A 27,933-nucleotide genomic window follows, 5' to 3' on the forward strand; every position below is an offset into this window, starting at 1 on the left:
TGCAATTGTAATAGACTTTTGTCTACTTGATCGTAAACTTCCTCTCATTAATATGTTGATGTTACAGTCTTGTGCCTTTTTGGCACATTTTTGTACTTGTTACATAGAGCTGTGCCTTTGTATTTGACTTGTTTTCATACTCCTTTAAACTGCCCTGAAATCTCTTGAAGAAGGGTAGTTAAGAAATATTTTTAAAATATGTATTTTTGAGATGGTGCAAAGAGGAAGAGGTAATCAGCGTTCCATTTGAAGACCCTATGTGTTTCCTTTGAGGTGTGAATAAATTATGGGGTGGGGTGGGGTGGGGAATCAGAGTTCATCCCTCAGCAAAAAAACAAACCTGGTCCTATTTCCAGGTATGTCTTAGATTCAGATCTAGTAATCATTCTCCTCTTCCCTGCATTACATATCTTCATTCATCATTTGCATGTCTTTGCTGATGCTGCCATAAAATCTCCAGGTGAAGATAACGGTGTTGGAGGACAACGACCCCTTTGCTCAGTATCGCTACCTGGTGACTGTTTTTACCGGACACCGTCGGGGCTCAGCTACAACCTCCAAGGTACCAATGGGGTCCTGGGCATTGTTGCACACAAGTAAGGAGCTGTAGCTCATGCCTGAAACCCTGGAGGCTATAAGTGCAAATCATAAAGCAGTAAGTAGTGAAACAGCCCCTGGTCGTGTTCATGCACACCTGCATTTGTTCTGTTCAGACACCTGTTCACAGCTCAGGATTTGGTGGCACGCAAGTACAGTACAAGCATGAACAATTGCTATTCCAGGTGACTCTGACCTTGTACGGCCAGGAAGGGGAGAGTGAGCCACACCACCTGGTGGACCCCGACATGCCAGTCTTTGAGCGAGGAGGAGTGGATGTCTTCCTACTGTGTACACTGTTTCCACTCGGGGAACTGCAGAGCATCCGGCTGTGGCATGACAATTCAGGAGGCAGCCCGTCCTGGTATGCAAGGGGCAAAGAGATGGAACAGGGAAATGGTCAACCTTTAAACTAGGGCTGGGAAAGAGGAGCCAGCTGATAGGCTGGATGCTGAGCTCCCCCGTGGGCAGTAGCAGCCACTGAGGCAGAGCCGGGTGAGGAGATGCTGCTCACCTGTTTTCCCAATATGGAGGTTGCTGCTGGTAACTGAGAGGGAGAGGGGTGAAGTTGGCTTGGTAAATCATGGTCAAGAGTGGATTGGCTAGGGTGCCCAATTGCATAAGAACAATCAATCATGGCACAAAATACTGCAGTGGGGGCTCTGGTGCACTTGTGTTGTGCGAATCTATCCCAAGTCAATGCCGCTAGCTTCTTTCTGTTGTTTTTGTTCACAGGTATGTGAACCGTGTGCTGGTTCATGATGTGGCCATGGATCAGAAATGGTATTTCCTCTGCAACTCTTGGCTAGCCATTGATGTCGGAGATTGTGTCCTCGATAAAGTGTTCCCCATAGCTACTGAGGAAGATATGAAGCAGTTCAGGTATGTTAGGCTGGACCAGAAGGAGCAGTTTCCTCTGGCTGCTTTGGCCCTACCAGAAATGCTTCCCCTGGTTATGAAGTAGAGAGTCCCTTGCACATGGGTTTTGTTGGTAATGCAGAAATGTGTGTGTGTGTAAGTAAAATAGTGTAGTGGGGTTGGTATGAATGCTATCTTTGTGTCCCCTGCAAGCCTGTGGTTTTATATCTGTAACTGTATAGTGGAAGGAACTACTGAAGTAGTTAAATTAATGGCCACCAAGACGGTTAAACATCTTTTTACGTGACTGAAGAATTGGCCAAGTATAGGTTTGTTGCCGTAGAAATGACTAGCTAGTAAAACTTAGAGAAGGAGGCGGAAGGTCTTCTCCCCACGCCCTGGCCCCCTGGTTGGAGGTTGTGTCTTCCTAGGTGTAAGAGAACAACAAGCCAGGGGCCAGTCTGGGAAGACAGATGCTCCTCACCCAGCTAGAGATTATTAACAGGGTGAAGACTACAAGTCACACCAGAACGATTTATGCGACTCTGGTGGTTTCATTTGTCTGTGTTGTCATGAAGCCATGCATCCACAAAACAGTCTTACGTTTTAGCTTAAAATAAATGTTACTCATGGTCCAGCCTGACACCTTCTTTGCTCCTCTGCAGCAATCTGTTTTTCATGAAGACCTCAAAGGGTTTCCGTGATGGGCATATTTGGTACTCCATTTTCAACCGCTCACCACGCAGCTCCTTCACGAGAGCCCAGAGGGTATCCTGCTGCTTCTCACTGCTTCTGTGCACCATGCTGACCAGCATCATGTTCTGGGGTGTGCCTAAGGATCCAGCTGACCAGAAAATGGATTTAGGTAACTGCATGCCAGCCTCACCACTTGAATTGGAACTGTGGTGAGAGCTAAGACAGAATGATGAACAAGGAAGGGGTTCTAGAGATCTGAAGGGTTCTTCTTGCTTTGGATTGGCATCACTGCTAGGTGACTTTAAGCAGGCTGCTACTTTGTTCATTTCTTTAGTTATCTGGGAATAACCATACTGGCCTACTCTGAAGGGCTGTTTGCGAGATTTCTGAGATTATCCATGTGAAGCACTTTAAGTGTGTGAAACCTGCTATATAAATGCTTACTAGAAAGGCTTTCCAGCATGCATGGCTCAGCTTCTTAAGCAAAGAACATGGATTCATCAGGTCAGAGTGTTGACATCCCAAATTTGGCAAATGAAATGTCTCTGTAATGAACCACATTTGGGATTTGTATTAGGAAAGGAGGATAGTTTGCTTGGAGTATGGAATGTTAGGTAGGGAGGAATGTTGCATATATGTTTGGAATGTTGGAGTGTTAAGGTATGGAATGCTGGGACTTTAATAGGAATTTAGCTGGTTGCTGTTGCAAGAGGGTGGAGAGTAGAAGGAATAAGCAGAATGAGAATGGGTTTAGGAAAATAGTAGTTCTAATGACTTTCATCCCAGTCTTCAGTTTTCTGTCAATTTGTTTAGCTTAAAGAAAGAAAGACTCTTGTTCTAGAAGTACGTATTAGGTCGTTTCTCATTAAAATGCAAAGAAAATGAAAATTCTAACTGATCCCTAACTGCTAAGCCTCTCTTCTACCTGATGTTGCCAGGTAAAATAGAGTTCACGTGGCAGGAGGTGATGATTGGCTTTGAGAGCTCCATCCTCATGTTCCCCATCAACTTGCTCATCGTCCAGATCTTCAGGAGCATCCGGTCTCAGCCTAAGAAAGAGAAGAAACCAGGGAAAAGTGGGCGAGTGTCTCCCGATCTACCTGCGCCTCTGCACCAAGCTACTCAGAATATGTCACTCACTCCGGAGGCTGTGATCAAGGCAAGCCGCGTGACTATACAAAGCTGCCTTATGCTGAGTCAAACATGCTTTGCCTACAGAAGGTGCCATCTCCACTTAGAAGGGTCAGGGAAGGACAAAAGCAGAAGGTCGCAGTTTCAAACCCCAGCACCTCCAGGTAGGGCTGAAAACAAGCTCCTGCCTAAAACTCTGGAAGCCACTGCTAGGCAGTCTTGAAAATATCAGGAAGCTTCCTATGTTCTCTGTTTGAGACCCTGCCAGTCAGAACAGACAATACTGACCTACGTGAATGAAATAGCCTGACCTGGTGACAAGGCAAGCTTTCATGTTCCTGCTGCTCCACCTGACACTGGGGACTCTGATGAAATGGTTTATAAACTCTCCTAAATTTAAATAAACAAACAAAGAAGGCTCTCGGCATGATGATTTTATCCACCCACATCCCCATTCTTTAAAGTGCAATGTGTATTTCTCGATTTGAGAATACGGTAAACTGCCCTTCTGGTTTTGCAGACTGCCTTCCCTCTATCTGCTGCATGGGGCCTGGGATTTCTGCCCCAGAATCCTCCTCTGATGGCTCCAGTGCGCCTGTGCAATCAAGGGCACAATGCCTGAGCAGTATAGGCTCAATTTCATGATACTGTAATATGTAGTCGCTCCTCTCCTCCAGCATTTTATTTCTTTGGAAAAGGAATTCAAGTACTGGTAGATTGTGGGGTGTTTCTGGTAGATACTGGTTGATCTCTGGATCTCCTTCCCCCCAAAATAAAAAATAACTTAAAAAGCTCAACAACAACTGCTTCCTCAAAAAAGCTCAACCACTCTGGCTTTCTAAGAAAAGCTAAACAATTTTGGTTTTCCAAAAAAACCCAACAACTTTGATCCATCTAATGACAATGGGTAGAGCACGGTCAGTTTTTTAATACTGTAAGTACATCACAATCTGTTGGGAGTTGGACGTCCCTCGTACTGTATATAGGAACAAAGGAAACTGCCTTATGCTGAGCCAGACACAACAGTCCATACAGCACAGTATGTCTACACTGACTGGCAGCTGCTCTACAGTGCTTTCAGGCAGGGTTCTCTCCCAATCCTAACTGGAGATGCTGGGTATTGAAACAGGGGCCTTCTGGAAGCAGAGCAGGTGCCCTACCACTGAGCTATAGCATGTCCCCTAATTGCAAGATTCTGTTCATCTTTCTTTTTGGGTAAGAGGGGATGGGTTTTTTTAAGGGTTTGGGCCTGGATCAAGGTGGGGAAAACCTTGCATGTTTTCTGCATGAAACCAACACAGATGACATTTTCATAATTTTGGCAAATTTGGATTTTCCCTCCCATTGCCACCATATATTTTGATTCCATACAGGATATCAGGCGAATTGCCAACTCCCTGTTCAAAACCCTCAAGGCCCCACTACCTTCCCCAGACCCTGATTTTGGCAAATCGACTGACATCAACAAGCTCTTGGCCTTGGTTGAGGACATTATCTGCCAGCAGAACAGGATCGGACAGGAATTTTATGACGAGAACAAGAAGAAAGATGATCCAATTATCATCACTCTCGGCTTGGTGGATTTACAAGGTAAGTTACAAGCTGGCAATTTCCGATGCGGCAAAATTCCGGTAAGTGAAGGTGATAACAGCTCCCAAGGACACAGAACCATCTGGCAGGCAACACGGTCCTAGTGGCTGACATGCTCACTCTCTGAGACAGTTCACCAGGGCCAGCTTGAGACATTTTGCTGCCTGTTGGGGCAAAAAAATCTTAATTTCACACATATGTTCATTGGGTTGGAAATGCTGGTGGCTGACCAGGAACGAGACCTTGGGATTCTAGTGTGCGGCAACTGTGAAAAAGGGGCAACTTTCATGTTAGGAATGATGAGAAAAATAACTGAATATAAAACTGCCAATATCATAATGCCTTTATACAAATCTATGGTGTGACTACATTTGTACCGTTCTGGCCAACTTAGAAAGCACAGTGTAAAGTTGGGAAGGGTTCAGGAAAAGAGCAACCAAAATGATTGAGGGGTGGAGCAACTCCCTATGGGGAACATTTGCTGCGTTTGAGGCATTCTAGTTTACAGAAAAGGTGAGTTCAAGATGACATGCAGGAATCACAGATAAGGAATTCCCTAACAAGTAGCCATCCAACCTCTGTTTGAAAGCCTCCTGTGAAGGAGAGTCCGTTCTACCATCAAACAGCTGTTACAAATGATGGTGTTCTTTTAATATCCAAGTAAACAAGTTTTAGTTTTCCTCTCCCTCTAGAAAAGACAAGGACTCCAACTCCAGAAAAAGGAGTGGGTGAAAGGCTGAAGCATCGAGACTACAACCGCTGCCTCTACATGCAGCTACAGCATGTAGAGATGGAGATGGAGTTGTTGGGGCCTCATAGATTCCAGAGCCCACAAAGCTACTCCCAGGCTGTGAGGCAGGTTCGGCACATGAAGGACTTCCTGGAAAGCCAGCTGTGCTCTGCAGCATCCACCAGCGAGAGGTAAAATGATGAGTTTGGGGAAGGTCCAGAGGCCTCATGCCATTGCCCATGCATTTATCTTACATAAGAACATTTACAAGCTTTGCCTTGTTGACTTTTTCCTCATAGGACTCCTATGAGATAGGTCTGTTATTCCCAGTTTACAGTTTGGGGAAGGGAAAACTGAGGCCAAAAATCCACCATAAGGCCACAGGTTGTACTCAGATAAGCTTTGCTCAGATTAGACCTACTGAGATGAATAGACCTAAATTAATCATGTCAACTGATTTCAGTGAGTCTACTCTGAGTACGGCCAGCAATAGATGCAGTCTAACCAAAATGTCCCAAAGTAGCGTGCAGGCTTTTGAGTTCACTAGAACACTTCATCAAACTAGACAGTAAACAGAGTGGGGGAGGAAAACGGGGTGGGGAGAATGAGAGAAAAAAAAGTTAGCTCATGTAAAGTCATGGAGTCTGCAGGGTGGAATTAAGATGTTTTAAGATGGAATGAGGGACAAGGAAACAGACATTCAAACCCCTGTTTTGAGACTATAAAATTCAGTAGTTAATCTGTCAAGAGATTTTTTTATCTAAGACCACAGAGTGAGTGAATGACTGAGGGATGACAAGGACCATATCCCGGCCATACTTTTAAAGCACTCTTACACACTTTTTCATTCAACATTCTGCCCCCTCCTGGTTACGATGCTTATTAAGCATTTTTTACCACTGCTTTGAGCTCTTGTATATGTCATGTAACCCAGCTTTCTTGCTTCACCAGAGGCTCACCAACTCCCAGCGTTCTCGGAGATGGCAAGAAGGAACCAACACCCAAAGGCCTGCCCTGGTGGTGTGTCTTCATTGGCTGGTCCCTGGTGGCCATCACCAGCGGCGTATCGGGATTCTTCACAATGCTGTACGGGCTGCATTATGGGAAGGACAACTCCATCAAGTGGCTGATCTCCATGGCCATCTCCTTCTTTGAAAGCCTTTTCATCACACAACCCTTAAAGGTAAGCTCCCTTAGGAACATTAGAAAGCTGTCCTTTCTTAATGACAAATGCTGCCAGTGCCTTTGATCAGGCAGTGGAAAAACATAAGGAGCCCATTCAGGAATTAAAACAGGAGTGTGCCATGACAGAACAACGAAAAGAAGAGGACTTTGTTGAAGCTGGGACGTCAGGGATGGAGGGACTCTCGGCCCAGCAGACAAATGAGCCTTTGGTCTTGATAAATGAACTTGGGAAAAACCAGTCTTGGAAAGATAAAGTTTGGATTGAATTAGAAATGGGGGGTTGCATTGAACCCCCTATGCTGGGATGTTTGGACTTTCCGAGTCTGGAAATGGGCCGTCAGAGATTTGGAGCTATTGGGACTTCCAAACTTGGAGGGAATCTGAAACATGCTTTAAAATATCATATGGAGCTTAGTCCGGATTATGTGAAAGGGGCTGATTTGTTGGAAAGGGTCAAAAACACTATAAGGTTGGTGTTCCCGCGACTGAAAGGAAAATATGAAGAAGAGCTGCAAAAGGGACATGGAAGAGAGTTAAAGGCCTCGGATATAAGGGAACCAGGTAATGTGCCAGACTAATTGGGGGGGGGGGAATAAAAAGACTGACAACCCCGGGACTGGGGGGAGGGGACGTTGGAAGAAGATTGGAATGAACCTCTTTTTTAATATTATTACTACCAGAAAAGATTTGTGAATGTGGGGGAAATGTTGAAATGAAATTACTTGGCTCTGGTTAAAATATTTAAAGAATTTGGTAAAAGGGTAATGGTTTTGAGAAATTGGAAAAAAAGATCTAAGTTTTAGGAACATTAGAAAGCTGTCCATCCAGCTCAGTATTGTCTGCACTGACTCCAGGGTTTCAAGCAGGGGTCTTCCCCGGCCTTCTTGGAGATTCCAGGGAGGGGACCTGGGGCATTCTGCATGCAAAGCAGATACTCTACCACTGAAGACTGCCCTTCCTTTTCATCACAGGCTTTAGTTACATAAGGTTCAATGGCAGAAGCTCCATTTACATGTGTGCACACAAGTGGGAATGTCAGTGAATGGTCACAGCAGGATATTCAGGGCTTGGAAATGAAGAGGAGATATGCCTTGCTCACCAAGGGTTTTGTTTCTGTGGACCACTTGCAGAAGGGATGCTATGGGCACCTCTGGATATGCACTTTCATTTATCTGATTTTATCTGCTTGTTCCTAGCCTAAGGCCAAATCAGGGTACCAAGAGGCCATCTAAATATATGTGGGAAGAATTGCAGGGCTTTGTTTCGTCTTTTAATTTAATGTCTATACTACAAATGTAAACTGGTTTTAAATCTCTTTAAGCATGAGTCTGAACAAAGAGAAGCCTGGAAATTGTAGTTATTGGTTTAACTACAGAATTGCTGGCACCTTCAGAAACCATAGTTCTAACGGTGCATTATCTTAATTTGATATGTGCAAGGCAGCCTTCATTAATCAGTGGCATACTATTTGTGCCGTATTCAGAAAGAGTGAAACAGATTCCTGGTGGCCAAATTTTCCAATATTCCACGGGCTTCATCTGCATTCAGAAAACACAATATCTTTACTGCCAATGCAAGGTGTCAGAAATAGATATTTTACACTAAGCTTATCTGTGCCAAAATATGTTTCTAGATCTTCAACAACTGTTTTCCAGGTACTGGGGTTTGCTGCTTTCTTTGCTCTGGTTCTTAAAAAGGTGGAACAGGAAGATGAGGAAAACACATCTATCAATGGCCCATTGTCTGCCCCAGGTAACTTATTAAGCTATTATAATAACATGGCCTAGAATAACATTAGTCTTCCCTAATCTGGTGTCCTTCAAAACTGTCACCAGCCCTGGCTATTGGTCATGCTGACTGTGTCTGATGGGATTTGGTGTTCAAAACATCTGGAGGGCTGCTGATTGGGGAAAATTGACCTATAATTTATTTCCCCTGGTTTTGCAAAATATCACGACCAGGCTTTGATGGTAGGACAGAGAAAGCTAGAAGTAGTTGTAGTTCCAATTTAAAGTCCTCCTTCTGTTTGCCACCCATCAAGCTCCCAAAAGAAGGGGACTGCAGAGAAGGCCTTCTGAGGACTTTCTTAACAGCTAGGCAGGTTCATACGGTTGACCTCAACTTCTAAAGAATTGAGGAAGAGCAAAGTGCTGAATAGGGGCAAGTCTAGCAATAACTGCACAATTTGTGTAACCTGCATGTGCAAATAGTTGCGCACTCATGTTATTCGCATATAATGTTCAATTGTTGTACTGTCTGTGTACCTATGCACATAGTCGCTGAGCTGTACAGATCAACAAGTGTGCCCTCTTTCATGCCAACACTGGAACACAGGTAGAAATAGTTTGAACTTGTGTTCAGTACATCATGCAAACAAACCTGATATCAAGGGACATCCTCTTCTGCAATTTGTGGACCATAAGGGGCAACCAGGACTCAGGAGCATCAGGCTTCCCTTGTGAAATTGCCTCTTGTTGTCACATCAGTTCCACTGGCAAAATTAGCACGCTGTACTGGACACCTGCCCAGTTTCCTTGTCATCTTTGAAAAGTGGAAGTTTCACTGCCTGTACAGCAGAGCTCCTCGCTCCACTTAGGCCCTTTTCTCGCTTGTGCAGAGATCTATTTTTATCTCACCTTAAGCCAAACATATTCTCTCCTGCCCATTTCAATAGCCATGATGGGTGTTAGATCACATGCACTGTTTGATATCGATGACCTTTTCTTTGCTCCAGTCAGTCTACGCTTTTTTGTCCATAATCCAAGGTACTAGGTAAGTTTGTGCTATTTTCCATTTCTAAATAATTCAGCTTCTCCATTGAAGTTCCTAAAGGGGTTTTTAAATGTGTATCCTTTGTTTTCCTAGTAAGAACCCAGTGCAGGTTACATAAACAATTGTATCAAATAAGCATCTTAGCCTAAAACAGAAGGACAGTCAGCATTAAAAATCAGCTTACGGTTGGTGATGGAAGACTGAGTATTTATAGAGAGTTGTTGTTTTTTAAAATAAAACTATCGTGCTGCTGTTTTATAATTAACAATATACTGATAGATGCTGTGGAGGCAAAGTGCAATCTAATCCATGTTTATCTGGAGGTAAGTCCCACAGTGCTCAGTAGGGCTTTCTCCCTAGTAAGTGTGTTTAGGATTGCTATACACGCTTAACCGAACAGTGAGTCACACTGAAGTCATTGGTTTCTCCTTCTGAGTCGACAAACATATATAAGATCGCACTATTAATCAGCTAGTGCGGGGGGTGGGGAACCTGTTACTGGACTCCAATTCCCATCATCCCTGACCAGGCTGCTGGGGCTGGTGGGAATTGCAGTCCAACAACAACTGGAGGACCACAGATTTCCCACGTGCTGAGGAAGTGACTGCAAGAAGATATACAAAGTAGCCTGCAATCCTTCCTGTCTGTCTGTCTGTCTATAATTGTGCCCGGAAATGGTCAAGAAACCAAAGAAGCTTTCATTGACTTTGTATTTGAAGGTTCTGGCCTTGACCTACAGAGCTCTAAATGAGCTGGGTACCTAAAGGAGTATGAATGTCCTTGGTAGCTTGGGGCACATCGTACTGTTGCTATTAAAATGTATTTTCTGTAGCATGAAAAGTAAGTAAGAACATTATGCAAAAACAACCACGAACCCTGCCCCCAGACTGTTGCTATTTTGGGGTGGGATTTGATAACTAGAGTGTGCCTTTGAGCTCCTGATGATGCTTCTTGCTTGCCTGGATAGACAGAGATGTGTGAGCATTGTTGCTCCACCCACTTTTGCTTCTGACCCTGCCCACCACTGAAATGTGACCATTGGAAGGATGCCTAGAAGAGAATTTTTCCTCAGGCTGAAAAAGATTCCCCAGCCCTGATGTAGGCCATCAAAACTAGCTCTAGGGCTAGTCTAAATTAGGCTTTCCCAATGGAAACTGCACTTTCCATACAGCCAAGAATGTGCTACCTGAGATTGGTGACATAGGCCTATTGCCATGGATTCACAGTCTCCAAACATTGTCCCTCTCCTATTGTTTTCAGCTGATAAATTCCAGGCTAGTAATAGGCTGCTGCCTTCTCTTCCTGTACAGGTGACTCAAACCCTATCTTTGGAGCTCGCAGAGACAGCGGAAGCAACATCTACCAGCCTCCCCCTTCTACTGACATTGAGAAAATGAAGAATAACCGTGTCAAGGAGCAGAAAGCATTTGCCCTGATTAGAGAAATATTGGGTACTTTTATGATTGCATTCTAAACATACTGTGAGGGGAGAGAGAATGGGCTTTAAAAGAAGACATGAGTTGGTTAGTTACTTATTTCCTTGTCAAGAAGACGTAGACAACAGGCTACCCTGATTCACATAAAATGTGCTTGTCTGATTTATATGTATAGATGAACATTCAGAAATGATTACTGTAAACGTAAATAGAAATACAATAATTTCACCATGGGGAAGACTGATCAGGTGAGCTGTGTGCCGGGTGGTGCTGTGGTCTAAACCACCGGGCCTCTTGGGTTTGCCAATTGGAAGGTTGGCAGTTTGAATCTACATGACGGTGTGAGCTCCCGTTGCTCTGTCCCAGCTTCTGCCAACCTAGCAGTTCGAAAGCATACCAGTGCAAGTAAATAAATAGGTAAGGTAAACATAAAGGGAGTGGGTGGCGCTGTAGAGGGAAGGTAAACAGCATTTCCATGCATTCTGGCACTTGTCACAGTCCTCCATGTGCCAGTAGCAGTTTAGTCATGCTGACCAGATGACCTGGAAAGCTGTCTGTGGGCAAACACCGGCTCCCTTGGCCTTGAAAAGCTAGATGAGCACCGCACCCCATAGTTGCCTTTGACTGGACTTAACCATCCAGGGGTCCTTTGTTGTTGTTTAGTCGTTTAGTCGTGTCCGACTCTTCGCGACCCCATGGACCAGAACACGCCAGGCACTTCTGTCTTCCACTGCCTCCCACAGTTTGGTCAGACTCATGTTTGTAGCTTCGAGAACACTGTCCAACCATCTCGTCCTCTGTCGTCCCCTTCTCCTTGTGCCCTCAATCTTTCCCAACATCAGGGTCTTTTCCAGGGAGTCTTCTCTTCTCATGAGGTGGCCAAAGTATTGGAGCCTCAGCTTCATGATCTGTCCTTCCAGTGAGTATTCAGGGCTAATTTCCTTAAGAATGGATGTGTTTGATCTTCTTGCAGTCCATGGGACTCTCAAGAGTCTCCTCCAGCACCATAATTCAAAAGCATCAATTCTTCGGCGATCAGCCTTCTTTATGGTCCAGCTCTCACTTCCATACATCACTACTGGGAAAACCATGGCTTAACTATACGGACCTTTGTTGGCAAGGTGATGTCTCTGCTTTTTAAAATGCCGTCAAGGTTTGCCATCGCCTTTCTCCCAAGGAGCAGGCGTCTTTTAATTTCATGACTGCTGTCACCATCTGCAGTGATCATGGAGCCCAAGAAAGTAAAATCTCTCACTGCCTCCATTTCTTCCCCTTCTATTTGCCAGGAGGTGATGGGCCCAGTGGCCATGATCTTCGTTTTTTTGATGTTGAGCTTCAGACCATATTTTGCGCTCTCCTCCTTCACCCTCATTAAAAGGTTCTTTAATTCCTCTTCACTTTCTGCCGTCAAGGTTGTGTCATCTGCATATCTGAGGTTGTTGATGTTTCTTCTGGCGATCTTAACTCCGGCTTGGGATTCATCCAGCCCAGCCTTTCGCATGATGAATTCTGCATATAAGTTAAATAAGCAGGGAGACAATATACAGCCTTGCCGTACTCCTTTCCCAATTTTGAACCAATCAGTTGTTCCATATCCAGTTCTAACTGTAGCTTCTTGTCCCACATAGAGATTTCTCAGGAGACAGATGAGGTGATCAGGCACTCCCATTTCTTTAAGAACTTGCCATAGTTTGCTGTGGTCGACACAGTCAAAGGCTTTTGCATAGTCAATGAAGCAGAAGTAGATGTCTTTCTGGAACTCTCTAGCTTCCTCCATAATCCAGCGCATATTTGCAAATTGGTCTCTGGTTCCTCTGCCTCTTCTAAATCCAGCCTGCACTTCTGGGAGTTCTCGGTCTACATACTCCTTGAGCCTTCCTTGTAGAATTTTAAGCATAACCTTGCTAGCATGTGAAATGAGTGCAATTGTGTGGTAGTTGGAGCATTCTTTGGCACTGCCCTTCTTTGGGATTGGGATGTAGACTGATCTTCTCCAATCCTCTGGCCACTGCTGAGTTTTCCAAACTTGCTGGCATATTGAGTGTAGCACCTTAATAGCATCATCTTTTAAAATTTTAAATAGTTCAGCTGGAATACCATCACTTCCACTGGCCTTGTTATTTGCAGTGCTTTCTAAGGCCCATTTGACTTCACTCTCCAGGATGTCTGGCTCAAGGTCAGCAACCACACTACCTGGGGTGTATGAGACATCCATATCTTTCTGGTATAATTCCTCTGTGTATTCTTGCCACCTCTTCTTGATGTCTTCTGCTTCTGTTAGGTCCTTACCACTTTTGTCCTTTATGATGGTAATCTTTGTACGAAATGTTCCTTTCATATCTCCAATTTTCTTGAACAGATCTCTGGTTCTTCCCATTCTGTTGTTTTCCTCTATTTCTTTGCATTGCTCGTTTAAGAAGGCCTTCTTGTCTCTCCTTGCTATTTTTTGGAAATCTGCGTTCAATTTCCTGTATCTTTCACTATCTCCCTCGCATTTTGCTTGCCTTCTCTCCCCCGCTATTTGTAAGGCCTTGAATTTTGCTATAAGAAGCTGATGATCTGAGCCACAGTCAGCTCCAGGTCTTGTTTTTGCTGACTGTATAGAGCTTCTCCATCTTTGGCTGCAGAGAATATAATCAATCTGATTTTGATGCTGCCCATCTGGTGATGTCCATGTGTAGAGTCGTCTTTTGTGTTGTTGGAAAAGAGTGTTTGTGATGACCAGCTTGTTCTCTTGGCAGAACTCTATTAGCCTTTGCCCTGCTTCGTTTTGAACTCCAAGGCCAAACTTGCTATTTGTTCCTCTTATCTCTTAACTCCCTACTTTAGCATTCCAATCCCCTACAATGAATAATAATAATAATAATAATAATAATAATAATAATAAATTTTATTTATATCCCGCCCTCCCCAGCCGAAGCCGGGCTCAGGGCGGCTAACAACACTAAAATAGTGCAACATTATAAAAACATCATAAGAATGAATTAAAATCAAAATTGATGGCAACCATGAACTAAAGTATTGTAAAGATTGCCAAAGGAGGGAGTCAGGCTGTGCCCTAACCAAAGGCCTGGTGGAACAGCTCTGTCTTGCAGGCCCTGCGGAAAGATGTCAAGTCCTGCAGGGCCCTTGTCTCTTGTGACAGAGCGTTCCACCAGGTTGGAGCCGCAGCCAAAAAAGCCCTGGCTCTAGTTGAGGCCAGCCTAACCTCTCTGAGGCCTGGGACCTTCAAGATGTTTTTATTTGAGGACCGTAAGTTCCTCTGTGGGGCATACCAGGAGAGGCGGTCCCGTAGATACGAGGGTCCTAGGCCGTATAGGGCTTTGAAGGTTAAAACCAGCACCTTAAACCTGATCCTGTACTCCACCGGGAGCCAGTGCAGCTGGTATAGCACCGGATGAATGTGATCTCGCAGCGAGGACCCCGTAAGGAGTCTCGCTGCGGCATTCTGCACCCGCTGGAGTTTCTGGGTCAGTCTCAAGGGCAGCCCCACGTAGAGCGAGTTACAATAATCTAGTCTGGAGGTGACCGTCGCGTGGATCACAGTGGCTAGGTCAGGGCGAGAGAGGTAAGGGGCCAACTGCTTAGCTTGGCAGAGATGAAAAAATGCCACCTTTGTTATAGCTGTAATCTGCGCCTCCATAGAGAGGGAGGTATCGAAGATTACACCCAAACTCTTAACGGACGGTGCTGGCACTAATTGCACCCCCGCAAGAGATGGGAGTTGCCCCCTCAATCCCATATCGTCCCGTCCCAGCCAGAGGACCTCTGTCTTCGAAGGATTTAACTTCAACCGGCTCCCACGTAACCATCCAGCCACAGCTTCCAAGCATCTGATCAGTGTGTCTGGGGCCGAGTCAGGATGGCCATCCATCAACAGATAGAGTTGGGTGTCATCAGCATACTGATGGCAGCCCAGCCCAAAACTCCGGACAAGCTGGGCGAGGGGGCGCATAAAGATGTTAAAAAGCATCGGGGAGAGAATCGCACCCTGAGGCACTCCACACACCAAGGAGTGGCGGGATGACAGTTCCCCCCCAAGCGCCACCCTCTGTCCCCGACCAGAGAGAAACGAGCGCAGCCATTGAAGGACTGTGCCCTGGATCCCCACGTCGGCGAGGCGGTGGTCCAGAAGTTCGTGATCGACCATGTCGAAAGCTGCTGACAGATCTAGAAGAATCAGCAGCCCCGACCCGCCTCGATCCAGCTGTCTACGAAGATCATCTGTTAGGGCGACCAGAGCCGTCTCGGTCCCATGACCAGCGCGGAAGCCGGACTGGAATGGATCCAGAGCCGATGTTTCATCCAGAAACCTACCAAGCTGTTCAGCAACCGCTCTCTCAATCACCTTACCCAGGAATGGAAGATTCGAAACTGGGCGGTAATTGGATAGATCTAAGGGATCTAATGATGTTTTCTTTAAGAGCGGACGCACCACTGCCTCCTTCAGTTCCCCTGGGAATGTCCCGGTGCCAAGGGACAAATTGATGATATCCCCCAGGGGGGCCCGCACCTCGTCTGGACATGCTCTAATCAGCCAAGACGGGCACGGGTCGAGAGGACAAGTGGTGGGCTTTCCAGCTCGGAGGAGTCTGTCCACATCGGCTGGGGATATCCGGTCAAAGTGGTCCAGTACTGGACCCGAGGATAGTCGAGGGGCCTCCAGTTCCTTTATTGTATCCAAATTGGCAGGGAGGTCATGGCGGAGCGACAGGACCTTCTCCGCAAAAAAGCTCGCAAATGCCTCACATCTGTGTGTCGAATTGTTATTTAAATTTGGCTGTCCTTTGAGGGACGTTAAAGACCGAATTATACTAAATAATTGTGCCGGGCGAGAGCTAGCGGATGCAATGGAGGCCGAGAAGTAGGACTTCTTAGCGGCCTTCACTGCCATCTCGTAGGTTTTCATAAAAACCCTATAAGATGTTCTTGAGGCTCCGTCACGGGCACCCCGCCATACTCGCTCTAGCCGTCTGAGGTCCTGCTTCATTTTCCGGAGCTCCTCAGTAAACCAGGGAGCCCGGTTTCTGCGGGGTCGCAGAGGGCGCTTAGGTGCGATCTCATTGATGGCTGCCAGGAGCTGGGTATTCCAGCCCTCAACAAGCTCAGTCAATGAGTCGCCAGGGGGAGAAAAACATCCTTCTTTGGTGTAAATTCTATAAGGTGTTGTAAATCTTCATAGAACTGGTCAATTTCAGCTTCTTCAGCAGCAGTGGTTGGTGCATAAACTTGGATTACTGTGATGTTAAATGGTCTGCCTTGGATTCGTATTGAGATCATTCTATCATTTTTGAGATTGCATCCCAATACAGCTTTTGCCACTCTTTTGTTGACTATGAGGGCCACTCCATTTCTTTTACGGGATTCTTGCCCACAGTAGTAGATATGATGGTCATCTGAACTGAATTCGCCCATCCCCCTCCATTTTAGTTCACTGATGCCCAGGATGTCAATATTTATTCTTGCCATCTCATTTTTGACCACATCCAACTTACCCAGGTTCATGGTTCTTACATTCCAGGTTCCTATGCAATATTTTTATTTACAGCATTGGACTTTCCTTTCGCTTCCAGGCATATCCGCAACTGAGCGTCCTTTCGGCTTTGGCCCAGCCGCTTCATCAGCTCTGAATCTACTTGTACTTGTCCTCCGCTCTTCCTCAGTAGCATGTTGGACGCCTTCCGACCTGAGGGGCTCATCTTCCAGCGTCATAACTTTTATATGCCTGTTGTCTTTGTCCATGGAGTTTTCTTGGCAGGGATACTGGAGTGGCTTGCCGGTTCCTGCTCCAGGTGGATCACGTTTGGTCAAAACTCTCCACTATGACCTGTTCATCTTGGGTGGCCCTGCACGGCATAGCTCATAGTTTCTCTGAGTTATTCAAGCCCCTTCGCCACGGCAAGGCAGTGATCCATAAAGGGGCCAGGGGTCCTTTACCTTTACCTTTTTTACTGCTCACTGTTGATGGACAACTTTCAATGCCCCTTCTTCCTTGAAGCAAGGCCCTTTCTTCTTTATAGGATTCTTTATCTTTAAACTGGATTTGGGCTGGGCAATAGGGAACTCTTCAAATAGAAGATTGTCCTCTGGGCCATTAAAAACTAACCAGCAAGGACATGCCCAGTTTAGAAAAGCTTTTATCTTAAGCGGTCCACAAAGTAAACATGGGATGTTACCTTAGGGACCGTAAGCACAGTACAATTTTGTGTGTGTTCAATACCTTAGCATTTAAAAATTAGAACCAAATGGAAATGGATATTGCCCCTCATAAAAACATATGCCACAATCATTATGCCATAATCCTAACCAGTGGAACCTTAACCATATCCAGTGGCGTAGCGTGGGTTGTCAGCACCCGGGGCAAGGCAAGTAATTTGCGCCCCCTAACCCGTGGATTTGCGCCCCCTAACCCTAACCCCCAGATGTTGCGCCCGGTGCGGCTGGCCCCCCCTGCACCCCCCACGCTACGCCACTGACCATATCTACTCAGAATTCAATAGGACTTACTCCCAGGTAACTCAATTAGGATTAGGGTGGCAATGTTTGCTGTTGTGTTCTTGCACACTTCTTGAATTGCTTTTTAAGCTGTGTTTGCAAAGGTACAGAAAAACCTATGTTCGTACTACAGTTGCGCAAAGTAGAATGAGCCATTTGCAATGTATTAGCTCTTGTCTGGAAGCACCTTTGGAAACCTATTGGGTTTCTTCTTTGCTTTCATATTGCTTTGCTCTCCTCTCTCCAGCCTACTTGGGTTTCTTGTGGATGCTGCTTTTGGTTGCCTATGGGCAGCGAGATCCTAACTCCTATTACCTGAACAAACACATTGAGAACAGCTTCACAGACGGATTCCAAGACGTCTTCAGTTATCAGGACTTCTTCAAATGGGCCAGAACCACCTTAGTCAGCAACTTGTACAGCTCACACCAAGGTACTGAGATTCATTTCATTTTGTTTCATTTCAGTTATTTATTAAATTTCTATACCACCTTTCATCCAAAGATCAGAGGCAGTTTACAATATAAAAACACAAAAATACATAACAGATTAACAAACAAAAAGCCCATATATTGTTTAATGAGCCAAAAGCCTGGGAAGAGTTCCAAAGCCCAGATACAGAGGCATGGAAGGCTGCATTTGGCCCTCTGGGCCTTAGGTTTCCCATCTCTGCTTTAAAGCATCTCCTCTTCCAATATACTGCTGTCTGTACCCCAAAGTCATCAGTGGAAGCCCTTCTGCAAGTACCCCCTGAGAAAGTGGCTGTAAGAGAGAGGGGCCGTCTCTCTTGTGGCTCCTCTGTTATGGAGTGCTAGATCTTGGGATATTCACCTGGTGCTTACATTAATTTGTTTTTTTTTTGGCACCAGACACTCTTCAGTTCACCGAGTTGTGTTTTTTAAGGGCTTTCTTGTTTTAGCATGGACATATTTTTAATTTATTACTGGAATAATTTTAGGCTCAGCTGGCTGTGTTTTTTATGGTAGCGATGAGGAGACTGAAACCTAGGGGCCAAATGTGCCTCACCAGGGATCTCTGTCTGGCATTCAGACTCTGGCACAGTAGGAGACGTGGCCCTTCGACTGAAAAAGATCTGCCTTTTTAAGGATTTTCGCCTTATGAAGTTTTTATACAAGCAAATACAGTTAGCATTGCATTGTGCTGCCTCAGTTGCTGCTTCTTAGTCTCTGTTTCTTTGCATCTTGTGCTTTTGTTACGAGGGTTTGCTTGTCACTCAGACGACATTGCCATAAATGAAATAAATAAAATGAGTAAATAAAAAACTGTTGGTGGGGTACAAATTAACTTTGAAAGCATTGCAAATGACTGTGGAAGGATTTGCCTTTTCAAACACTTTCTCTCCCCCTCCCCCCTTAAATTTCAACAAGGCTTTATCACGGATGGCAACTCCAAGCTGGTGGGCAGTGCCCGGATTCGCCAGGTGCGAGTGAAGGGCAACACCTGCCCAATAGATCCCAAACTGCAGCTGACGGTTGGCAAGTGCCATGCTTCTTATTCTTTTGACACGGAGGACATGGCAGACTATGGAGCGCACTGGAACATCTCTTCCCTTGATAACTCATCAGAACTCAGTTCTGCATGGCAGTATCAGAGCCAGTCCAAACTGAGAGGGCACCCAATCTGGGGCAAACTGGCTGTCTACAGAGGTGGTGGATATGTGGTTCACTTGGGGACAGATGCCCACAATGCCTCCAGGTAGCTTATCTCTGCTTATTTGCGCTTCCACTGTAGTAGTGGTAGCAACAGCAGTAGTTTATTCAGTTAGATTAATTCAGGGGTTGGGAATCCTTGGCCCCACCTGGTTCTGGGGTCCCATCCCACCCATTAGCAGTTCAATGGGAAGCAACCAAGGGAGAGAAGATGGGGTGTTGATGTTTTGCAAAGCATGCAGTTGCAGCTCCAGATTTGGTACAGATTGGAGAAAGTCTGAGCAGAGAGGTAAACTTACGTTTCCTTGTAAATATTCAGCGTTTCTGCATTTTCTAATTGCATACATGCCATTTCCAGGGTGTGACTGCATTTTGAAGTTTGGGACTTTGGATAACTGTTAGGCAAGGCTTGCATTTCAATGGTGTATTGATATTATTTGTATTCTTCTCCTGGAGCTATAGAGTTCTTTTTACCTTTTGCACAGTCAAGCCAGATAAAGTGGGGTTGAGGGTGTCTATGCTGGCTGTGGCTAATGGGAGTTGTCTTTCAAACCATCTGGAAGGTGCTAGGTTGGGAAAGGCTAGTTTAGACCAATGGCCGATCTAAGGGCATTTCGAATGTTCTAGATTGAATGCTTTGTTACTGCAGGAAATGGGGTTCCGCCCTCTTTTCTGCTGGATCATCAGATTGGATTTGGCAACCTCTTGACTCCTTAGCATCTTAACATATTTAGGACCTCAGGATGTGATTGCACATTCCTCACTTTGTATTTTGGCAGAATCCTCCAGTACCTCTTCAATAACGTTTGGCTGGATACATTTACGAGAGCTGTGTTTGTTGAGTTCACTGTCTACAATGCAAATGTGAACCTCTTCTGCATTGTAAGCCTCATGTTTGAAACCAATGCCTTAGGTAAGAGCCTGACATCTGCGCCAGTGTTTTCATGTAAGAAAAAAGCAGTGCCTACATTACTCTGGGAGTTTGCCTGGCACATTTTGTCTCCACATTGATGTAGTAATTCAATATCAACCCAGCATATTACATGGATACAGTGAGCCAGACAGAAAAAGGAACAGGGTTTCCATACCTTTAACAGCTACAATACATAGAAGAGGGCATTTCAGATTTGTACATTTTGTCTTAACCCTCCACAATAAGCTGCACCTGCTGTCCGACGGAACAGAATACTGACTTCTGCTTTGATTTCGCAGGGGCTTTCTTCACGCGGTCTGAGCTGCAGAGTGTCCGGCTTTATCCATACACAGATGGTCTGCATATCTTTGTGATAGCAGCAGAAGTCATTTATTTCCTGTTTGTCATATACTACATGGTGGGACAGGTAAGGATATCAGACTGGATCAAGCCAATGGTCCATTTGCTCCAGCATCCAACAGTAGTCAGCCACATGCCTCTGTGCGCAGTAGCAGTCTTTTGCTCTTGGTTCTCAGCGACTGGTATTTAGAGGCATGGTACCTCTGAACAGTGGAAGGCATTCTCTTCCACCCTGAGCCAGGAAAGCGAACCTTGTTGGTGATATGAATCTGGAATTTCTTGTGCCACTGTTGAGAACAATGCTGCTAAACCAGACTTCCTCAAATTAGTCCTTCCAGATGTTTTTAAGTGAAGCTCTCACCATCCCTGGCCATTGCCCATATTCGCTGAGGCTGATGCAGGTTGGAAGTCATCAACATCTGATGAATACACTGGTCCCCCATGCATTCTGGAGACCAGACACTCATATTGTTTGGTCACATATGTTCCAGGGCTTGTGAATCCTATCAGCAGCCCTGGCTGCCACCGGCCCTGACACTTAAGTGTTCCTGATTATTCTGTGTATCTGAAGAAGTGTGCATGCACACGAAAGCTCATACCAAGAACTAACTTAGTTGGTCTTTAAGGTGCTACTGGAAGGAATTTTTTTTATTTTGACTATGGCAGACCAACACGGCTACCTATCTACTACTGATTATTATAGTGCTTGTAAGTCCTGCTGCCAGTCAACTGCCACACCTTGCAGGCATGGACTAAGTAACCCAGACAGTGTAATTGTATAGATGTCTTCTCAGAAATAAGTCCCACACTTAGTTCTATGGGACTTTGTCCAGGTAGGTGTGCAGAGGCCTGCAGCCAAAGACTTGTTATGAGACAGCTGTCCTTCTTTTTGTGACCACCCTGAAGTTTTGGGATGCTGTCCTACAAACTGATTGGCTTTCTCTTTTGCATGGAATTTCCAGAACATCATTGGAGATAAAGGAGTACCTAAGGCTGCATTCAGACAAGTCTCTGCACATGCATCGTGAATATAGTTGGGAATAGATAACAGTTTGCAGAGCAGAATGCTCCTTGCGGAATAGGCTAGCCATCGGAAGTGTTTTCCTTAGCTTCTTTTCCATGTTGAATCTCTGCAGGTCAGGCAGAGAAAGCAGAGGCAGCTGCCAGCCAGAAAAAGCTGGAGACCCTCTCTGCATTCCAGCAGCTCTCTCATTTAACTGACTGTGTGATCCTTGGATATGAAGTCATGCTTGGCTACTCATCGAAATGAGGTTGCATTGTAGCAACACAATCTGCCTTTCTCCCTAACAATCACTTAATGCATTCTTTGGAACTGAACACCTTGTTCCTGCAGGGAAAGCTCATGCGCGCTCTGAAATGGAATTACTTCCGAAGCAAGTGGAACCTGTTGGAACTGGCCATCATTTCCATCAGCTGGAGCGCCCTGTTGGTGTTTGTAAGACGGACAATCTTGGGCTTGCGGGACATCAGCTACTATCAGGAGCATAAGGATGAGTAAGGGCTCCCCATCCTGCCACTTTGCAAACTCTCCATCCCATCAGGGGGAGAAAAGGGAAGAATTTTTAAGCAGCCTTGGTGATCTATGGATGCTCCCTGTGGAATTTGATGTCTGAGAATTCCAATGCAAACTGACCTGATTTGCATCTCCCAAATATAATTATCATTTGATTTTGGCACTTGTACAAATGCTGCAGTACAGTCCTTGGCATTAAAGAGTACCAAAATGTATTAAAATAAAAATGTATGGTTTCAGAAAAAGGTCTTTAGAAAAATGTGGATTTAGATATATTTTTTGGAAAAAGTTTTTAAACACAAGTTTTTAATATAATTTTGTGGAGGTTTTTTTTTAAAACTGCAAGCTCAAAATGGATGGGATGGGTCGCATGAAATTCACATAGACCTTTTTTTTGCAAGGCATTTTTTTCAACTTTGTAATAACTACTGCTTGCATCCATAAAGATTATATAAAATACAATTAATGTGCGTCTCCCAGGTTTTTGCTCTGAGAGAAGCTGTCCAATTTTAAGGGCTTATGTTTCAATTGGAAAATAATGGATTGGTTGACTTGCCCAACTCCACCTTTCCTCCAAGAAGCAGCTCAAGGAGACAAACATGATTCTCACCTGCCATGTGAAGCAGATCAGGCTGAGAAAGAAAGAGACTTGCCCAAAAAAATTCAGTGAACCTTGTGGCTGAGCCAATATCTGAACCTAGGTCTCTTCAGCCCCAGCCTGACACTATAACCATTACACAACACTGCCTTATTACTGGGACTGGTAGAGCAGAGAGCAGAGAAGTCAATGACAGGCAGTGTCAACTAATTCTAGTTTAGGGAAGTTTTTAATGTTTGATGTTTTATTGTGCTTTTAATATTCTGTTGGAGCTGCCCAGAATGGCTGGGGAAACCCAGCCAGATGAGAGGGGTATAAATAAATTATTATTATTATTATTATTAGCCTCTTCCCTGGTGAGTTTTAAAAAGCAACACTGAGACAAAAGAGGAGGAGGAAGCTGACATCTAGAGAGAGCCCCAGGACTGGTTATAAGGAAGGAAAGAGGCATGCAGGCAAGCAGGTGGAGGGTAACTAAGGTTGGTGGAGCCATGCTCCATGTGCCCTAACAGAATAGCCTCCACTATGTCATAACGATTCCCATATTCCTTCAGGTTTGCAAGCTTCAACCAGACAGCGACTGTTGATGCAGTTCTGGGCTACCTGATTGCCTTTCTGGTTCTTCTTGCCACTGTGAAACTCTGGCATCTCCTGCGGCTGAACCCAAAGCTGAACATGATCACCTCAACCCTGAGGAGGGCCTGGGGGGACATATCAGGATTTGCAACTGTGATTATAATCATGTTCCTTGCCTACTCCATAGCGGTGAGTACCCATGTCTGCCATCTATTCCCAATTGGTTTTCTGGCTCTCTCTCTCTCTCCCCTCACCCCCTAACAACCCTCCATAATTTGGATTAGTTTGCTCCTATTTTTTTTTTTTAGAGTCCTGTCTGTTATACAGATGTAGTCAAAATGGTACCTTCCAGATGCTGTTAGACTACAATTCCCATCAGCCCCAGATATCAAGGATGATGACAATGAGTTCAACTTACTACACACTCGTCACCCTAAGGTCCCAGAGCAGGTTACAGCCACTTAAAACACAACATTAAAAACAGCTTGAAACAAATTTCAACCCAAAGGTGGTTTCTTTCGGGGGGAAGTCATGACTCTTAAAGCGGTATGAGTGCTTTAAACATATGCAGAAGCTGAGGCCTAAAGCGCGGGGGGCTTGTGAAAGCAACTGGCAGCAACAGTCATTATGTTTTCAAGCAGGGCTCATTTCTCAGTTGCAACCTCAACTTTAACCTAAACCTTCATCTCTGCAGTAAAGAGACACCAACCGCTCCAATACACCCTGTGTCTAAGCAGAAAAATAACCATGTGTATTATGGAGAACCTAGTCTGCCCAGTAATCTGTGTCACTTGCTAACTGGCCTTGTGATTTGGGTGAGAAACTGTTTTCCTCCCATTTTTATAATTTGCAGACAAACTTGATATACGGCTGGAAGTTGAACTCTTACAAGACCCTGTTTGATTCTGCAGAGACAATGGTCAGTCTTCAGCTTGGAATCTTCAACTATGAAGAGGTATGGTTTATCCTTCAGAGGTTTTTCCCCTTGTAACTAAGGTTGAATTAAATGAAATGAACCACATATCTGTTGTCTTATTTATTTAGCACCATCCACACACATAGTTTTGCCAACCCCATCTTAAACTATCTATATTTTGCAATGCCGTTCTCCAGCCAATAAATTTGTGCAAAAAGCAAAAGCTAGGTGCATGGCCATGCATCTATCAGCAAAAGTAACATTCAAAAATGTATCATATTAGGGAACATTGCCTTGCAAACATGTGTATATTAGGGAGAAACTGCATATAAACATGTGTCTATTATGGGGGGAAATGCAGTAAAATGCTGGTGAATTTTCAGGACTTCTTTTTTTTTTTTTAATGCAAACTACAGTGGTACCTCGGGTTAAGTACTTAATTCGTTCCGGAGATCCGTTCTTAACCTGAAGCACCACTTTAGCTAATGGGGCCTCCCGCTGCCACCGCGTTGCCGGAGCACGATTTCTGTTCTCATCCTGAAGCAAAGTTCTTAACCCGAGGTACTATTTCTGGGTTAGCGGAGTCTGTAACCTGAAGCATCTGTAACCCGAGGTACCACTGTAATGCGAAATGTGGAGAACTGAACTTAGGAAGAGAAAAATGAGAAACGGAATGTGCTGTACAGATTCACCCATCCCTAGTTATCATAAGACAACCTTCCTCAACCTTGTTTGATTTTCATCTTCCATCATCCCCAGCCAGCATGGCTGATGGTCAGCAATTATGGGAGTCCGAAACATCAGGAGGGAAACAAGCTGGGAAAGGCTGTGGATGGGTATTGGGACTACTGTAAGTGGTTTACCAAAGGCTTCATGAAAAGGCATGTTTTGAGCAAAGCAATAAAGGTGAAATCACCTTTTGGGGTTTTGAAAAGCAGTTCTGGGTATAAAGGGGAAGAAAGGACGAAAGTTGACTAAGCAGGAAGAGACCTTTGGACAGGTGAGGGTGGTGGAAAAGGAGGAGCAAAAGTCACAGGCAATGATGCATTGGAATGGGAGAGGCAAGAGGGAACACATTTTTTTTACTTTTCATAATGCTACCCCCTGCTCCCACTGAAGTACGGTAGTATAACTTGTACATAAAAAAACAGCAACACATATCTTAAGCATTACTTATCCTCAAAATATACAAAGAAACACTCTCTTCAGTATTAAGGCAGAGTGCATTTGGGCAAACATGATGCTTACACAAGACACCAGCAAACTAAAGTGTTTAAATAATTCACAAGTACTGTCCCTGAAAATAATGTTCTCTTCCCAGAAGAAGATAACAATATCCCTTATTGTAACATATATGTCTCTTTCAGGTCTTGGACTACAATCCCATCTTGGGGTCCTTCTTAATTGGCTCCTGCATCATTTTTATGACATTTGTGGTGTTGAATCTCTTCATTTCTGTGATCCTTGTCGCTTTCAGTGAGGAACAGAAACATTATCAGGTTTGTCCACAGAAGTAATATGTGAATTTCCACATTTAAGGATGCCATCAGCCCTGGTCTGTACATATATATGTATACTGGGAGAGCTGACTAATCAAGGACCTGCACAGGCCGAGTTCAAATGTAACACTACTAAACCATGATTTAGTACTACGTACAGTGGTACCTCTGGTTAAGAACTTAATTTGTTCCGGGGGTCCGTTCTTAACCTGAAACTGTTCTTAAACTGAGGTACCACTTTAGCTAATGGGGCCTCCTGCTCCTGCTGCACCGTCGCCGCACAATTTCTGTTCTTATCCTGAAGTAAAGTTCTTAACCTGAGGTACTACTTCTGGGTTAGCAGAGTCTGTAACCTAACGTGTTTGTAACCACTGTACATGGACATCAGACTTGCCTGCTCCCCTTCCACTCCTCCCATTACTTTCAAAGAATGTTGTCCTGTTTTATGAACTAGGAAACCTGCCATACAACTAACTGTGGTAAATTTCAGAACAAGCCAGTTTCAAACTGTGGATTGTGATGCTGGTTTGTTTAAGTAACTGGTTTGTTTAAAGCCAGGATTCCTGGTTCATACAACAAAACAAACAGATAATTCTTACAGAACAAACATCTGTAGATCTCTACCTACTGGCTGTGCAGGAGGCGGAAAGGGGAGAGTCCGAGCCCAATTCTTTACTTGGACTCTCCACAACTCATCCATGAGACTAAACCATGGTGTTAGCATTAAGTGTGGGGCCCTGGCCTGGTTCACATGACACAGTAATCCACTTTGCTTCTCCCCCGTCTTTTTACTCCTTCCTGCACTAAGCTAAGCCACGGTATGGCTCAGTGTGCTGTCCAAACCTCATCTTGTGATTGAGCTTGCTAACTATGAACTAGAACGAAGAATTACCCCCCCCCCAATACATTTTCCTGTTTGTCTTCCTTTCTTTTGGCAGTAATTTTCAGTATCTGTCTGCAGCCTAATCACATGCACATTAATCAGCAGGTTTAGTTTGACTGACAATCTACTCATAAGGAAATTCACATACAGTATTCTCCTGGCCACACTACAGTTTACTGCAGTTTGCTACTACAATGTTTAACATGACTGTTTCGTGTTCTACTTTTTCCTGCCTGTAGTTATCATCAGCACCACAAATTCTACACAAGCCCAGGATGCAATTCAGTTATATCTATACTCATACAAACTGTATTGTGTGTGTGTGTGTGTGTGCTTTTTAGGCTTCTGAAGAGGAAGAGATTGTTGACCTAATGCTGAAGAAAATTTGCAGCTTCCTTGGAATAAAATGTAAAACTGACCATAAACCAGCCTCTGACAAGAAACTAGAAGAACCTGTGATGAGCAACTAACAACTGGTCTTCTTACCCACTTCAACTTACAGCTCTTGCAGCTGCCTTTAGATATTGTGGCTTCCATGTTTGTGAAATGTTGTGGCAGACAGCAGGATTACTTCCATTGACTGAGGTCTTGATGTGCTCTCCAATAATTGTACTTAAGATACTGGCCTTAACTCTGTACTGATAGATGTGAAAATGAGTGCTTGACAGAACTATAGAACTGATGCCTGCTTGATTATGCATACTGCTTTATTCTGTACTTATTCCACAGCGTAGTATAATAAAAGCTAAGAATCCAAAGCATTGTTCAGCTTCATTGTTTATAACAAATAATAAAATCATTACCAGTTCAATTCATAATTTATTCTTAGAAAATGCTTTATTTGGAAATGTATAAAATTATTCACGGTGTGGAGAAAATGGATAAGGAGGAAACCTCTCTGAGTACTAGAACTTGGGACCATACAAGAAAGCTGAATGTTGAAATATTCAGGACAAAAGATAATACTTCTTTACACAGCACATCATTAAATGGTTGAATTTGCTCCCCACAAGATGTAGAGATGGCCATCAGCTTAGACAGCTTTAAGAAAATTGTACAAATCCAAAGAGAATGAAGCTATCAGTGACTATTAGCCACATTGATTACCATATTTTTTGCACCATAACACTCACTTTTTTCCTCCTAGAAAGTAAGGGGAAATGTCTGTGCGTGTTATGGAGGGAATGCCTACGGGTGGCATGCCTACGGATTTTCCTCCTCTAAAAACTACGTGCGTGTTATGGTCGGGTGCGTGTTATAGAGCGAAAAATACGGTACTTTCACTTTCCAGTCTCTGAGGCAGTACTGCTCTGAATACCAGTTGATGGGGTGAGCACTGTTGCATTTATGTCCTGCTTGTCAGCTCCCCAGGGGCATCTGGTTCACAACTGGGAGAACTGTTGCTGGACTAGATGGGCCTTTGGCCTGGGGAGGGCCATTAGAGAGGTCTAGAGAGCCATGTTTGGCCCTTGGGCCCAAGGTTCCCCGCCTCTG

The 27,933-nt window shown here is 44.6% G+C and overlaps 1 protein-coding gene across 1 annotated transcript in view; it reads left to right on the forward strand.

Annotated features, from left to right (window-relative positions):
- The window catches only part of LOC309537660 (polycystin-1-like protein 2), a gene marked incomplete at its 5' end in the record, with an annotated part of 53,241 nt that extends 26,044 nt beyond the window's left edge, over positions 1–27,197 (forward strand). Inside the window, 19 exons of the mRNA XM_082232551.1 lie at positions 461–562; positions 783–961; positions 1,333–1,479; positions 2,121–2,320; positions 3,090–3,310; positions 4,656–4,872; positions 5,565–5,793; positions 6,554–6,785; positions 8,443–8,539; positions 10,870–11,010; positions 17,738–17,923; positions 18,879–19,206; positions 19,940–20,073; positions 20,373–20,500; positions 21,788–21,948; positions 23,120–23,330; positions 23,995–24,096; positions 25,425–25,556; positions 26,781–27,197. Of these exons, the coding sequence (XP_082088677.1) occupies positions 461–562; positions 783–961; positions 1,333–1,479; positions 2,121–2,320; positions 3,090–3,310; positions 4,656–4,872; positions 5,565–5,793; positions 6,554–6,785; positions 8,443–8,539; positions 10,870–11,010; positions 17,738–17,923; positions 18,879–19,206; positions 19,940–20,073; positions 20,373–20,500; positions 21,788–21,948; positions 23,120–23,330; positions 23,995–24,096; positions 25,425–25,556; positions 26,781–26,909 (3,276 nt within the window). The 3' untranslated portion in view covers positions 26,910–27,197. The remainder of the gene's footprint in view (positions 1–460; positions 563–782; positions 962–1,332; positions 1,480–2,120; positions 2,321–3,089; positions 3,311–4,655; positions 4,873–5,564; positions 5,794–6,553; positions 6,786–8,442; positions 8,540–10,869; positions 11,011–17,737; positions 17,924–18,878; positions 19,207–19,939; positions 20,074–20,372; positions 20,501–21,787; positions 21,949–23,119; positions 23,331–23,994; positions 24,097–25,424; positions 25,557–26,780) is intronic.
- Positions 27,198–27,933: the final 736 nt, after the last annotated feature.

Source organism: Podarcis vaucheri (assembly GCF_965113315.1).
Source record: "Podarcis vaucheri genome assembly, chromosome: 7".
NCBI classification, from domain to species: Eukaryota; Metazoa; Chordata; class Lepidosauria; order Squamata; family Lacertidae; genus Podarcis; species Podarcis vaucheri.